The sequence below is a fragment of the Trachurus japonicus genome, chromosome 22 (genome assembly GCF_045865225.1).
Source record: "Trachurus japonicus isolate A0001 chromosome 22, Traja_1.0".
Taxonomy (NCBI): Eukaryota; Metazoa; Chordata; class Actinopteri; order Carangiformes; family Carangidae; genus Trachurus; species Trachurus japonicus.
In genome coordinates, this window is record NC_140928.1 from 657230 (window position 1) to 673927 (window position 16698).

The 16698-nt window shown below is 45.0% G+C and overlaps 1 protein-coding gene across 1 annotated transcript in view; it reads right to left on the minus strand.

Moving 5' to 3' along the window:
- Nucleotides 1-3652: 3652 nt before the first annotated feature.
- LOC146963156 (uncharacterized) overlaps nucleotides 3653-16698 on the minus strand; it is a 123006-nt gene continuing 109960 nt past the window's right edge. The window contains exons 10-12 of the mRNA XM_085768133.1: nucleotides 4415-4588; nucleotides 4147-4320; nucleotides 3653-4053 (exon numbers count right to left, since the gene is read on the minus strand). Of these exons, the coding sequence (XP_085624259.1) occupies nucleotides 3867-4053; nucleotides 4147-4320; nucleotides 4415-4588 (535 nt within the window). The 3' untranslated portion in view covers nucleotides 3653-3866. The remainder of the gene's footprint in view (nucleotides 4054-4146; nucleotides 4321-4414; nucleotides 4589-16698) is intronic.

The following is a 16698-nucleotide window of genomic DNA, read 5'->3' on the forward strand; positions in this document are numbered from 1 at the left end:
CCACTGAGCTCAGGTGTGTAACGGACCAATCAGATCAGTGTGTTCACACCTGTGGACCTGATGAAGATGCTGAAGATCAAGAGAAGCAACCAAGATGGCGCACGCTCTGCTGCGACAGCACTGACTCGTTCTACTCGTTCCCGTCCGTGCTCAGAAAACTCAAAGCACTCCACCTACTTGATAAGAGCCAGTCCTCCTCTACTGCTCCATATGCTCCTACACCAGGATTTCAGTCACCAACAACCAGACCTAATTAACACGCATCACGCACCTTGCCTCCAAAATCACAGGTCGTCCCACACCCAACCTCACAGAACTGAACAATAGATCCATAAGACACTTTGCAATCTCAATAGAACAGGACAATACACACCAACTCAACCAACACCTCATCCCACTGCCCCCAGGTCGTAGGTATCGGTCACTTAAACTCAGAAAGGCTCGCATGGGACAGAGTTAAATCCCTGCAGTCATAGCCACCGTAAACAATAGACCCGTTGACATTCTCCTCCTCTCTCTTGTCCGTCACAGTCAACGTTTGTGCCATACACTGTTCGTGATAAGTCTGCTTTTGTGTGCTAATTGTGTGATGTTCTGTTTTGCTGCTCTGTGTGTTTATTTGTATAATGTCCTTCATGTACGGACGAGTGGAAACAAATTTCCCTTCTGGGACGAATAAAGTCTAAGTCTAAGATGAAACGGAGCATCAGGAGGAGGATGGAAGTTAGTCACAATATTACTGTTGTACCACAACAGTTGATTTTGGATTTCATAATAAGAATTAGGTTGATGATACTGGTATTGAAGCCAACTCACTATGACTTCTTCCAAAAAGCCTGATAAATAAGGAAAAGCTTTTATTTTCAGTAAGGCAAGCTGAAAGCCAGTTAACTGAAAGTAAAGATAAAGTTGTTTAGAAAAAAGAGGGTGAAAGGTGAAAAAAGAGGAATTGTTGTTTCAGATCATCTCACACTGGTTTCTCCAACATGACGATTAGTTCACTGGACTTGTTTTTTTAATTAATAAACTTTATTTGTTCTTAAATAATGGGAAATCACAGAACAACATGAAGGAAAAGAACAAATTACACAAATATATATAATGCCAAGGGTATGAAAAAAAACTGTATATTAAGATGGTAGAAAAACATTACATTTGGAGCACACATTTATCGTCTTTATAGTGTTTGTGTTGCAAAGTTATTGATTTAATATAGGAATTGATCTCTTTTTAAAAGACACAGAAAGAGGGTTTTACTTTTAATACTTTACATTTGTGGATATAAAATAGGAATATGATAAAATAGAGGGGGAAAAATCGTTATCAAACTCTCCTATAGTTTGACAAACCAAATATTACATCATAAAGCAAAGTACAAAGGCATTATAAATGTGGTCCAATATAAAACAACTGATGCCTTACCATAAACTCTGAGTGTAATCACCAGAATAGATGGAAGACAGTCTCTTAGTGTAGGTTACAAAAAGTGCAAGATACAGCAATGTCCTTGTTAAATCTAACTATAAAAGATTTGACAGGATAACAGTGATTCATGATTTTAAAGGAAGTTTCCTTAATCTTGTTAAGGAGTAAATACCTGTTAGGTGAGTTCAATGGAACATGAACATGTGGACCACTGACTTCTCCTGCTGGGCGAGTTGTTTAAGTGTGATCCCTTCACTGTCCCATGTAAAACAGAGCAGCCTGTTCAGTGTAGGACATCCACACAGACAGTTTCTGTCCCTTCCTTTGTTGAAGTCAAAGTGAGGTCACATTAAATTAACAAATGACATCGGATGTTTCTGTCAGACTTTCACTTCTACAATCACCATGGAGACCAGACATAATAGACGCACTGCATTTGTGTCACATTCAGAGCCAGATGGTTCTGAAAACATTTGGACGGACACAACAGAATCAACCTGGATATGTATATAAACTAAGATGGAGAGAAGCTGCAGCACAAAGACGATTAATAATCAATACAACCGACAGTTAATTGATAAAGAGTCTGGACACTTCTCCTTGTCATGAAGACATGGAGGCAGGGTTTGAAATTAACTTTTTGACCTACTAGCCAAGTGGCTAGTAGGTCAAAAAAGTTACTCGCCAGACAGATTTTTTACTAGCCAAAACCAACAAGTTGCTTCACTATTGTATTTCAACGTCACTAGTTATATAGCAGTCATAGTAGTACCATATAACAGTCATCCTGTTCTTCTCAATCAATTGTGCTCTGTAGACGATGACCTTTCAACTTTTCTGGAATAACAGTAGTTTATGTGTGGCAGCCTGCCACAGGCTCTCACAGAAAAAAAAAAATATATATATATATATATATATATATATTTTTTTTTTTTGATGACTTTCTTTAATGGAAGCAATTTCACAGGTAGCAACATGCCAGTACAACGTGACATAGAGACTTCCATTCTTCCGTTTTTTCCCCAGTTTTTTTATCCCTCCCACAATCCCACCCCACTCAAAGAAGAACAGTATAATAATAATTTTTAAACAGCGCTTCACCAACTCTCATCTCTGCCAGTCAGTCCACCTGCCGTCTCTCTCTCTCGCACGCACACACACACACACACACACACACACACACACACACACACACACACACACGCGCGCGCGCACGCACGCACATACACACACAGACACGGGCGCATGGACAGTTGGCGCTTTGCCGCTCGTAAATACGCTATATCGCGCTGATTGTACAGTGTTCAAATACCACCCCCCACCCCCCCGTCCGTCCGTCCGTCCGTCCGTCGGATAGTCCGACCACCGACTCCGGCGTGCTAACAGCTAACAGCTAACAGCGACCAGCTAACAGCGACCAGCTACAGCTACCAGCTGCTACAGCAGCTGACTGAGCCTTTTGGAGCCGCAGCTCGGCTCACATTAACTGGGCTCGGTGCGTTCCTCTCGGTCAGCTGTGAAGCAGCGGTCTGATAAGCATGATGTCCATCACGTGTCCCGTTATGCGCGACTACGTTGTGACGTTGTCAGGTGACTATAAGCTTATAATACACTGGGGGAAACCCTGGAAACAGATTGGGAGTCTCTTTTTTTCTAGCTCGCCAAGTGGCGAGACAGTTAAAAATCTGTCTCGCCACAGAGAAATCTGGGTCGCAAATGGCGAGTGGCGACCGCTAATTTCAAGCCCTGCATGGAGGAGAAGAACCTTGTATTCCCTCTGGACAAGAACATGAAGACCACGAGACGTCAACCGTCTGAGTCCAACTCGTCTTCACAGTCAAAGTCGTTTTATTGTGAAATTCCCCCAAACAGGAAGTTCCTCCTGAGCTGCAGCTGTGACACTGAAGAGGAACCGGAGACGATCTTGATGAGCTCTAAGTCCAGACTCACTGATGATGATCTGTCAGACACACACACACACACACACACACACACACACACACACACACACATACACTCTCTTACAATGCCCTGTAGAGGAGAAGAAGGAGAAGGTTTGAGTCCAACTCTTCAGTGTGTTTCAGCTTCTGATTGGCTGTTGACATTTGATAGAGAAACTTGTATTGATCATGTATTGACTGAATCTGCTGATCAGTTGAGTCCAACAGAAACAGAACAGCTGATGGTTCATATTGATTCTGGTGAACAAGGAGTTTTCTAGACTCTCAGGTGAGTGACAGGTGAACCTCAACACCTTTACCTGTAACTGGATCACTGATGATTGACACATTGAAGCTGCTGCAGCGTTTTCTGTGTCTGTGACGTCACATATGATGTCATATGTGATGTCACATACTGGCAGGTTCACCTGCTGCACTTTACACTTTACATTTTATTTTACTCCCACAGTCATCAGCTGTGGAATCAGTTACAGATCAGACTCACTGCAGAGTCTCCAGTCGAAAGTCTGAACTCTTCACAAGATCACGAAGCTGCTGCAGAGCTGAAGAAGAAGAACTCAGGTTCCAGTTGTCCCTCAGGTCCAGTTCTCTCAGGTGGGAGGGGTTGGACTTCAGAGCTGAGACCAGAGAAGAACAGCTGATCTCTGACAAACTGCACTTCTTCAATCTGAATAAAGAATAAAAGAAGAAGATGAAATGATTGATGATTGATCAGATCACACACCCTAAGATCTACAACAGTAACTGTCAGTGAACTGACCCCAGAGTCTCCAGTCTACAGTCTGGACTCTCCAGAAAACCACTCAGATCCTTCACTGCTGAATCCTGCAGCTTGTTGTCACTCAGGTCCAGGTGTCTCAGGTGGGAGGGGTTGGACTTCAGAGCTGAGACCAGAGAAGAACAGCTGATCTTTGACAACCTGCACTTCTTCAATCTGAATAAAGAATAAAAGAAGAAGATGAAATGATTGATGATTGATCAGATCACACACCCATAAGATCTACAACAGTAACTGTCAGTGAACTGACCCCAGAGTCTCCAGTCTACAGTCTGGACTCTCCAGAAAACCACTCAGATGCTTCACTGCTGAATCCTGCAGCTTGTTGTCACTCAGGTCCAGGTGTCTCAGGTGAGAGGGGTTGGACTTCAGAGCTGAGCCCAGAGAAGAACAGCTGATCTCTGACAAACTGCACTTCTTCAATCTGAATAAAGAATAAAAGCAGTGAGTTGAGGACAAAGCTCCTTGTTGACTTCTTCACAGAGAAACCAGCACACACACCCCTGCTTATTATGGGATGTTGGCTTTTAATGTTTCACTACAAACACCACAGAGCCTCAGGAAAGAGTAGGAGCCACCAGCTATTGATTATAGATCAGTTATTGTCTGACACATTACACGTGTTTCTGTAGTTAACTGGACTAAAAGCAGAGAAGAATACAGACGTCACCATGACGACCCTCAGTGTGGATCAGTAGCCTATAATATCACAGCTATCAAATCAAATCAAAAAAACTTTATTTGTCCCACAAGGGGAATTTTTTCTTGGGTAAGGGAGTTGTAACAGCTGCCATGTACAAGTAAAACATCCATACACAGTACATAATATACATTAAAACAGTAACAAAGGCAAACATATCAAAGAGAGGAGAAAGAAAGAAAGTGCGGGGTGCAATAAATAGAATAGAATTTCACATCACATTCATCTGAGAACATAAATAAAACAAAGTCTGACCCCAGAGTCTCCAGTCTACAGTCTGGACTCTCCAGAAAACCACTCAGATCCTTCACTCCTGAATCCTGCAGGTCGTTCCAGCTCAGGTCCAGGTGTCTCGGGTGGGAGGGGTTGGACTTCAGAGTTGAGACCAGAGAAGAACAGCTGATCTCTGACAAACTACAGCCCTCCAGTCTGAATAAAGGATAAAAGCAGTGAGTTGAGGACAAACAGCGTTAAGTGTCTCATCATCCGTTCAGAGCTGAAGAAGCTTGAAGTGAAACTAAGTGAGTGGTCATGTGACCATCATCATCATCATCATCATCATCACACTGACCTCTGAGTGACCTCTGACCCTTCACCTTCTACCAGCTGCAGTAACATGGAGTCAGAAACTGAACTGAACACAGACAAAAGTCCAACAGGTCCAGTCAGTGAACTCACCTCAGAGTCTCCAGTCTACAGTTTGGACTCTCCAGTCCAGCACACAGAAGCTCCACTGATGAGTCACTCAGGTCGTTTTCACTCAGATCCAGTTGTGTCAGGTGGGAGGGGTTGGACTTCAGAGCTGAGGCCACGACTTCACAGTGACTCTCTGAGAGTTTACAATAAATAAATCTTTGAAGAGAGAAAATATGAAATGTGTCATAATGAAATGGGATGAAAGCTGCAGTAAAAACAGTTGATGCATCTGATGACAGGAAGTGATGATGTGATGAACATCTGAGCTTCAGTTCATCTTCTCTCACTTTGATCCTCATCACTCACAGCTTCAGTCTGAGGCTCTGTTGACTCTCAGTGACACTTTGTGAGTCTGTGTAGTTGTGTTGTCCCTCCCTGCCTAGTGTGCCTCAGTCTGTGTCTGTAAATGAGCTCAGCTGATCTGTGGTCAGCTTTTATTTTGAGCTTCATCTCCTCTCTTGGTTTTCTGGTAGAAGGGTGTTAGGTAACACACCTGTCAGTGGCTCTGACCACACTGAGCCCCCCCCCACCTCCTGCTCAGGAGGTGAACTGGTCAGAACTGGTCATAGTGGACCGTGTCTACGACAGACCGGTGGGTGAACTGGTCATAGTGGACCGTGTCTACGACAGATCGGTGGGTGAACTGGTCATAGTGGACCGTGTCTACGACAGACCGGTGGGTGAACTGGTCATAGTGGACGTGTCTACGACAGACCGGTGGGTGAACTGAGCTGAGCTCCTCCTGCTTCAACATCACTCTGGTGTTCAGCAGCAGATCAGTAACACAGTCTCAGACAGTGAGAACAGGGACACACTGGTTACACTCAGTCCTCTCTGTGATGTGTTCAAGGACAGACAGACAGATGATGACTTCTCTTCTGTTGTTGCTGTTCACTGTACTGCTGCAATACTGCAGGATCCTCCACTGTGGGATCATAAATATACCAATATCAATCAATGAAAATAATGAGCCATTACACACTTGGTGCTACTGTGGTGGTATATAAAACTTGATGCTGTCTTTACATGACATTGTTCTTGTTGCTACGACAACGAGTGCCTCTCTTAGCCCTGTTGCTCCGGGCCTAGACTGCTGTTTCCCATGATGCATTGAGGGCTCGCTCTCATTACATCATCTCTTTATTGTTTGGTCCATGGACGTCCTCCATGTTCATCAGGACTTCAGTCTTCCTAGATACAGACAACGGCTTCACTTTTGTCTAACTCCTCACCTGCTCTTCAAACCTGTCACCTGAGTCAGTGTGGGCGGAGTCTGAAGATGACATCACCTGAGGACACCAATCAGACTGCACACAGCTGCCTCTGAGACACTAAAGGGCAGGGTCCGACGTTAAGGTTTTTTCGCACTTGCCCTGTCGGGCAAGTACTTTTCAAATCTACTTGCCCCATCTAAATTCTTACTTGCCCTGCCTAGGTTTTTTTTTCTGGTTGTGTGGTGCATACTTTTGCTCATGACTTATATCTTCCTAAAATCCTTCCTGTTGACTATACACAACACTACACAACACTTCTTTCTTCAGAAAGCAGTATTTATTATTATCTATAATTGCATTTAAATGGCAATCATTGCAGACATGTAAAATTAAAGCAGATATCAGTGGAATGTTTTTGTTAATATAAGTCCTAAATAGTCCTATTTTCCGTCAGCAATCACTTACATGAAGTATTTCAGCCTAAACACGAGTCTCTCCGTCACTCTGCTCTGCTGTAACCCGAGGAGAAAATTTTCCTTGTGGGATACAAGTGTTATCCAATGAGGGGAGAGAACGGCATGAAGGGCTGTGTGTGCAGCCAAGGGATGCGCGTGAATGTGGTGACGTAGCACGAGGACCAATTGATGCCTGACAAGGGCGGGGGCTGCTAACTCATGGTGCGTTCAAGGAAACTCGTACTTTGTGTTTTTCCTTCCTGTGAAGTCATACCAGTTCGATCTGGTACGAGTTCACGGGTCGGAAGTTACGAGTGGCCGTTATAGGGAACTTTCACAGACAACAGGATGGTAAAAACACGAGCTACGGGTTACCTGGAACGCTACCAAGTCGTAGTTGTGACTTGAAGCTGTAACTTACGGTTTCAAAAGCCTGCCTTGAACACAGCATTAGCCGAAACGGCCGTGCCGCTGTTATCTGCTTTAACTGCTATTTCACATTATTTGACCAGTAGCAGTTACACCCTCCATGCCCTATCTGAACAGGTGAGCCACCTGTTTAATGCCCGATCACAGTTGAAATATTGAACTGAAGGGCCTTTTAACGGCTAAAAACATTAACCTGGACAACATTTTAACAGATAGCTGGCTCCTCCAATCAGATTTTATTCTTTTCATTGCATTCACATGCTGCAGTGGACAATTTAGCTTCAGTATTAATGCAGTATCTAAAAAAAATATATATATATTAGAAAAGACCAATTTAAAAAATAATTTTTAATATGAAAATGTTCATGTCCATCTATATGCTCTCAATACTTGGTTGGGGCCATTTGACTTGAACTACTGGAAATAGCCTAGACTTTTCCATGTTACTCTAGTTTATTGAGTTGCCCCTGTAAAACTCAAGGATGTGGGACATTGAAACAACAGTGACAGGCAAACAGCCAATCATGTGTGTCAAACTCAATTTAGTTTAGGGGTAACAAACAGCACAATTTGATCTCAAGTAGGCCTAACCAGTAAAACAATAGCATGATAGCCTATATTTTAAAATTTTTTATTTTTCCTCTGTTATAGTACATTATTAAGATGTTTACAGTTAATGAACTATCCTTTTACAAAACATATTATGAACCACCTGAAATTTCTTGATAAAAATATGTGCAATTTAAAATTTTCACACTTGCTGAGGGCCGGATTGGACCCACTGTTGGGCCCGCGGGCCGCATGTTTCACACCCCTGGTTGAAGCGCCGTCTCCACGTGTGTTTATTGACAACAGGATTATAACCTAAAAAGGGCACGTTAGCTCGTCGGTAACTAAACGGTAACGGGTGACTGTTGCGTGCGTCTGCCCCGAGTCTCAAACAGCGGCGGCGTTAATGAAGCAGCATCAGGCCGCTCACCGTCAGTGAAATACTCGGTGAAATCGCCGATTAAATACGGCGAGCCGCGAGCGACGTACAGCCTATCTCACCTGGTAGAGCACCCGCTGCAGCGACCCAGCTCGATCCCACCTGACAGTGCCTTTGCTCCGCGTCAACCCCCCTCTCACTCTCTCCCTCTCCAGCTGTCCTTTCAAAATAAATGCATAAAAAGTCCGAAAATAAAAAATAATAAAATCTGAGTCGGTGCTTGCCCGACCGGGCAAGTCCGCGCAGGTTCTACCTGCCTGCCGGTAATTTTTACTTGCCCCGGGCAATCGGGCAACCGTTATTGTCGAACCCTGAAGGGTTAAAACTATGGTTCATGTGCAGTCGTACTAACACCTGGAAACACTGAGGTGGAAGATTGGGATAAAACCTAAAAGTCATAATATTGTAAATACTTCAAAATAACTGTCAATTAAACATAAATTAATTAAACAGCAACGATCATAATGAGCTGAAGAATCCACATGTTGGAGCTCACAGCTTTTACTACACATCCAGAAAAAACAACTCAACTGTTCTTAATGAGAATAAATGAAAACTGTGTTTATCTGAACTTGATCAAACTACTGATCAATAATTATATTGATCATGTCTGGACTCACCGAGCCTTCCTGCAGTTCCTCACAGCTGGGATCAGTCTCAGTTGTCCCTCTGGTGATGATGTCTTGTACTTGTACTTATACAGGTCAAACTCGTCCAGAACCTGCTCTGACATCAGCAGCATGTAGGCCAGAGCTGAACACTGGATCAAAGAAAGTTTCTTCTTTGATCTCCTCTTTGGCTTCAGGAACTGTTGGATCTGCTGGTGAACTGACTGGTCCTTCATCTCCGTCAGACAGTGGAAGATGTTGATGCTTCTGTCAGGAGAGATGTTTCTCTTCCTCATCTTCTTCAGGTTGTTGATGGTTCTCTGGATGGTTCCTGGACTGTTGTCTGTCTGACCCAGCAGACCTCCTAACAGCCTCTGGTTGGACTCCAGAGAGAGGCCATGAAGGAAGCGAACAAACAGGTCCAGGTGACCGTTTCTACTGAGGAGGGATTTCTCCAAGGCTCTCTTCAGGAAGTCATCCAGGGTTAAATCATCATGTTGTTTTCCCAGGAACTTGTTGAGGACCTGTGTGTTCCTGTTGGTGAAACAGTGGAACATGTAGACTGCAGCCAGAAACTCCTGAACACTCAGATGAACAAAGCAGTAGACTGTTTTCTGGAAGATCACACTCTCTCTTTTGAAGATCTCAGTACAGAGTCCTGAGTTCACCGAGGCCTCTGTGACATCCAGACCACACTGCTCCAGGTCTTCTTGGTAGAACATGATGTTTCCTTCCTCCAGCTGGTCAAACGCCAGCCTCCCCAGCTTCAGAAGAACTTCCCTGTCGGCCTCCGTCAGCTCCTGTGGACTCGTCTCATGTCCTTCACCGTACTTGTTCTTCTTCCTCTTAGTCTGGACCAGCAGGAAGTGTGAGAACAGGTCCGTCGTGGTCTTGGGCAGCTCTCCTCTCTGGTCTGTGGTCAACATGTGCTCCAGAACTGTAGCACTGATCCAGCAGAAGACTGGGACTTGACACATGATGTGGAGGCTCCTGGACGTCTTGATGTGTGAGATGATTCTTCTGGACAGATCTTCATCACTGGACCTCCTCCTGAAGTACTCCTCCATCTGGGCGTCAGTGAAGCCTCGGACCTCTGTTACCCTGTCGACACATGTAGGAGGGATCTGATTGGCTGCTGCAGGTCTGGAGGTGATCCAGACCAGAGCCGAGGGAAGCAGATTCCCCTGGATGAGGTTTGTCAGCAGCACGTTGACTGATGACGTCTGTGTGACATCAGACACAACCTCCCTGTTGTTGAAGTCCAGTGACAGTCGGCTTTCATCCAGGCCGTCAAAGATGAAGAGAAGTTTACAGACAGCCAGCTGCTCTGCTGTGACCTTCTGTAATGTTGGATGGAAAACATGGAGCAGCCTGAGAAGACTCAACCGCTGATCTCTGATCAGGTTCAGCTCCCTGAACGAAAGCAGAACCAGCAGACTGACATCTTGGTTCTCCAAGCCCTCGGCCCAGTCCAGAGTGAACTTCTGCACCGAGAAGGTTTTTCCAACACCAGCGACGCCGTTGGTCAGAACCACCCTGATGGGTCTCTGTTGGACAGGTGAGACTGTAGAGACGTCCTCTCTCTGTTGGACAGGTAAGACCGTAGAGACGTCCTCTCTCCGTTGGACAGGTGAGACCGTAGAGACGTCCTCTCTCTGTTGGACAGGTGAGACCGTAGAGACGTCCTCTCTCTGTTGGACAGGTAAGTCTTTAAAGATGTCGTTGCACTTGATTGGAGTGTCATGGAGGGTCTTCTTCTTGGACGTTGTCTCCAGCTGTCTCACCTCATGTTGGGTATTAACCTCTTCACTCTGTCCCTCTGTGATGTAGAGCTCAGTGTAGATCCTGTTGAGGAGGGCTCCACTTCCTGTTCCCTCAGTTCCTTCAGTCACTCGTTCACATCTGCTCCTCAGACTGATCTTATGTTGATCTAAAACCTCCTGCAGACCACGATCTGCTGAGAGACAAGAGACAGAGTCAGACTGAAGACAGAGAGTCTGACAATCTGATCAGATTATTTTCATCAGCTACAGAAAAACTACAGACAACAAAGAGAAGGTTTGAATCATCATCTTAAATGTCAGTGCTGTGTGATGGAACAATGACTCTGGAGAAAACAACAAATGACCACATCAGCAGACAGATGTTCAGTCTCACTTTGTCCACAGCTGCTCTGATTGGCTGTCTGCAGCTCACCTCTGGTTCTGGGTCTTTTTCCACAGTGGGGACAGGAGGGGGGTCCTGAAGAACCAGACTGGTCCCAGTCTGAGGTGAAGCACTGTCTGCAGAACCAGTGTCCACAGCTGGTGGAGACTGGATCCTTCAGGACGTCCTGACAGAGACCACAGCAGGACAGCTGCTGGTCCACAGAGACACCACTCCTCTTCCTCCTGTCAAGACATTTCTGGATCAACAACATGTCACAGCTCCACATCTGAGCACTGATTGGCTGCCTGACAGAGTGTGTGCATGTTTCTGTCTCTGAGGTTTGTTGTGAACCTTCAGAGTCTGATGGATCTGGTTCCTGGTTTCTCTCTGTTTCCTTCACATGAGTCTAATGACTGAATCATCTTCAGCTCAGTTTACAGTAGAAACCATCTCTTACCGTGACTCTGGAGGTCCAGGTCCAGGTCCAGGTCCAGGTCCAAGACTGAAGTCTGGATTAAGCTCTTTGGACCAGTCACTCTTCACGGACAGACTGATTGATCCAGGTCCAGGTCTACGTCCAGGTCCAGGTCCAGGTCCAGGTCCAGGTCCAGGTCCAGGTCCAGGTCCAAGACTGAAGTCTGGATTAAGCTCTTTGGACCAGTCACTCTTCACGGACAGACTGATTGATCCAGGTCCAGGTCTAGGTCCTGGTCCAGGTCCAGGTCCAGGTCCAGGTCCAGGTCCAGGTCCAGGTCCAAGACTGAAGTCTGGATTAAGCTCTTTGGACCAGTCACTCTTCACGGACAGACTGATTGATCCAGGTCCAGGTCCAGGTCTAGGTCCAGGTCCAGGTCCAGGTCCAGGTCCAGGTCCAGGTCCAGGTTCACGACTGGACAATGGAGGATCTTCTTTGGACAGGTCACTCAGACAGATGGATTCTGGAGACTCTGGTCCGTCCTCCTCGTCCTCCACATTAACACTCATCTTCAGGACTTCAGTCGGTCTGAGAGGGAAACCAGAAACACACACAGTCTGATCACCTGTCACACCCAAATACACTGAGGACAAACTATCATCACTGTCTCACAGTTGTTGACCTCCACCACTCAGAGTCCCACTCGCTGACAGTAGATGCAGCTAGAATGTTTTTGCATGCGATGATTTTTTCCCATATTGAATATTGTTTTACTAACTGGTCCCTCACTGGGGTAACCATAGTCAAACCAATAGAATCATTATATAAAAGGGCACTAAAAAATTTTGACAGAAAACCAATCTCCTTTCACCATTGTCATATCCTTGAGAAACACAACCTCCTAAGTTTCGAAAATCTTAAAGTTTTTAAGTATGCTTGTGCTGTTTATAAAACACTCAATGGACTTGCACCTCCTCTGTTGAAAGAATATATAAAATGTAAAGTTACCAGTGGCAGAACCACCAGAGCCACCGCCACAGGAGACTGCGAGGTACCTCTCAGACGCACAACTTTTGGTCAATCTGTTCTATCGGTTAAGGGTTGTAATATTTGGAATAATGTACCGTGCACAATAAGGGAAAGCACCACTTATAACACTTTCAAGGTCCACCTCAAAAAACTGGCTTAAAACAAACCAAGTCTGTAATCATGACTAGGCGGGACCTTCGCGGAGCGCGACACATGCACCGTGCTCGGTGTCCGTCCGCCTTACTCTATACTTTTGGCTGTCATGATTTTTGTTTTGTTGTGCAGTGCGCGCCTACGTATGTATGCGTGCACTGCACTTGCCTTGTTTTTCTGTGTGGTCATTCGTCTGGTTTTCTTGTTGTTGTGCAGTGCATGCCTACATATACGTATGTATGCATGCACTGCATTTATCTTATTTTTCTATATTGCAATTTATCTCTGTAAGTATGTGTGTGAATGGCACTTATATAACTGCTGCTACTGTCTCCAATGTCTTGGTCCACCCCAGGTGGCGGGTACGGGCCATCACATTCTGGATCCATCCATTTAGACTTGCACTTTACCTATTTAAACTTGCACTTGCACTTTAGAAACTGGCACTTTATACCAGGCACTTTACAGATCACATGCACTTTATGTATAGGTATGACTGTGTATATGATTGTGAACCACTGTATAATTCTTGTGTATTTCTGTCTGTTTGTGTGTTACCTGCCAAGGGACTACGGATGCAAATTAGCAAGTTGCTAACTCTGACGCATTTACATTTGTGCACATGTAAGAATGTTCATTAATGTGTATTGTCCCTTTTAAATAAATAAATAAATAAAATTCACATTAGATCCATGTTTATCCAGTCACCACGAACTTTGACCTTTGACCTCTGAAGTTTTCTCAGGTCCTTGAGTTCAAGTCGATGTTTGTTCTGAATCTGAAGAAGTTGTGTCGAGGTGAAACTGAGACAATGTGCTGACGTCTGTACGGACTACGTCTGACTCTTCTTCCCTCCACAGTCCACAGAGACAAACTGACTCTGATGCTTCAACAACAACAACAACGACATTGTGTTAACACTCACTTGTCTCTGACCCACTTTCTCTCCTTCTGCTCCGTTCATTCTGAAATGGTGTCTGAACTGTTTTATTTCCTCCTTCTGTGTTTACAGGAAATCATTGTTCAGTTTTAAGTGGTAGTTGCAGAGAGGAAGTCTCCTTACACAGTTGACTGGCTCCACCTGCTGGGTAACTCCTGGTATTATAGACCTGTATGGACCAATGAAACCTGACACACACACACACACACACACACACACACACACACACACACACACACACACACACACAAACACACACAGAATCAAGACAACAAGTTTAATCTTGTGTCAACTACAATGACCTTTGACCTCTGGAGTCTTCTCAGGCCATCGTTCAGTTCAAGTTGATGTTTGTTCTGAATCTGAAGAAGTTGTGTCGAGGTCAAACTGAGACAATGTGCTGACGTCTGTACCAAGGGGGCAGTTGTTGGTCTGAGAAGTGAAGCTCACTTCTTCCTCTGGGGGCTGGTACCAGAAGGGAGCATTCTCCATAGACCCCAATGTTAAAATCACCGACTTAACATCCTCAATAAACATGATCAAAGCCTGGTACCATTACGTTTTTTGGTCTCAACCGATAGTTTATACCCCCGCACACACTCTGAGGGGGGTGACTTTTTTTAAAACTCTACAGTTTTATTGTTATTAGGTTTAAAATTCTGGCCAATTAGGGCGCGGAAACGTTGAGTGACAGGTCCGGAGACTGCTGCTTCGAGGCCAGTGGGCGGGCCCTCGGCCGGCTAACCGCCGCACCACTCCAAATATGGCAAGTAGAATCCAACATGGTGCAGTTCAAACCCCCGTAGTAGCGGCACAAAACAGACTCCCCCAAACCAATGGGTGACGTCACGGGTGCTACGTCCATTCTTTATACAGTCTATGGTCTGTACGGACTACGCCTGACTCTTCTTCCCTCCACAGTCAACTCAAACTTTATTTACAGAGCGCTTTCAAAAGAACCGAAGTTGACCAAAGTGCTGTACAGATCACTAAGAACATACCATTATTTAAATACTATAAAATACATAAGTAAAGTGCAATAGAATGCAAACTATAAATAAACAAATAAAATACAAATGAGTAAGTAAATGAGTCAACCCAACCGAATGCCAGGGAGAAAAAGTGTGTTTTTAGGGAAGATTTTAAGACTCTATTGACTCTAAATACCAGATGCATCATGTTTCCCACATTCTGTGTCATAAACTATAAACTGTTTTCTTGTCTGTAACAACATCTATTGCACGTCTGCCCGTCCTGGGTGAGGAATCCCTCCTCTGTTGTTTAGGTTTCTCCAATTTTTCCCTGTTAAAAGGGTTTTCTATGGAGTTTTTCCTCAGTCGCTGTGAGGGTCTAAGGACAGAGGATGTTGTTACGATGCCATGTAAAGCCCTTTGAGACAAACTGTTTGTAAAAACGGGCTATACAAATGAAATTGCCTTGCCTTGCAGCAAAGGTGTGGTCAACTTTTGTCTTCAGCCGAGTTTTTGGGCTGAGCAGCTGTTTGGCTCCACAGTCCATACAGACAAACTCTGTCTGACACTTAAACAACAACAACTACAATAATAATAATAATAATAATAATAATTTTGTGTTAACACTCACTTGTCTCAGGCTTCAGTTTCCCTCCTTCTGCTCCGTTCACTCTAAAATGGCGCTTAACTGTTTCATTTCCTCCGTTCCCTCCCCTAGTTGAAAGTGACAGAGAGATAAAGTAGAAAAGGGACCAGAGCTACCACAAGAGGGGACTGTGGAGGTACAATTTAGACGCACAACATTCTCTCAAAACGTGTTATCAATCCAAGGATGCTTGGAATGGAACAGTTTAAACTGTTTAACCCCCAACCCCCCTCCCGGTCCCGTGGATCCCTCTGGATCCTCTGGACCCCGACCTGGAGCGACACCCTCAGTACCGGAGAGCTCGGCCCATCCACTGCAGCGTGAAGGCCGGAGAGATGCTGTACCTGCTGTCGCTGTGCATGCTGGGAAAATCAGGACAGGTGTGGGCGGTGTGACCAATCAGATCAGTGTGTTCACACCTGTGGACCTGATGAAGATGCTGAAGATCAAGAGAAGCAACCAAGATGGCGCACGCTCTGCTGCGACAGCGCTGACTCGTTCTACTCGTTCCCGTCCGTGCTCAGAAAACTCAAAGCACTCCACCTACTTGATAAGAGCCAGTCCTCCTCTACTGCTCCATCTGCTCCTACACCAAGATTTCAGTCACCAACCAGACCTAATTAACACGCATCACGCACCTCGCCTCCAAAATCACAGGCCGTCCCACACCCAACCTCACAGAACTGAACAATAGACCCATAAGACACTTTGCAATCTCAATAGAACAGGACAATACACACCAACTCAGTCAATACCTCATGCCACTACCCCCAGGTCGTAGGTATCGGTCACTTAAACTCAGAAAGACTCGCATGGGACAGAGTTAAATCCCTGCAGTCATAGCCACCGTAAACAATAGACCCGTTGACATTCTCCTCCTCTCTCTTGTCCGTCACAGTCAACGTTTGTGCCATACACTGTTCGTGATAAGTCTGCTTTTGTGTGCTAATGGTGTGATGTTCTGTTTTGCTGCTCTGTGTGTTTATTTGTATAATGTCCTTCATGTAAATGTACAGCCGAGTGGAAACAAATTTCCCTTCTGGGACGAATCAAGTCTAAGTCTAAGATGAAACGGAGCATCAGGAGGAGGATGGAAGTTAGTCACAATATTACTGTTGTACCACAACAGTTGATTTTGGATT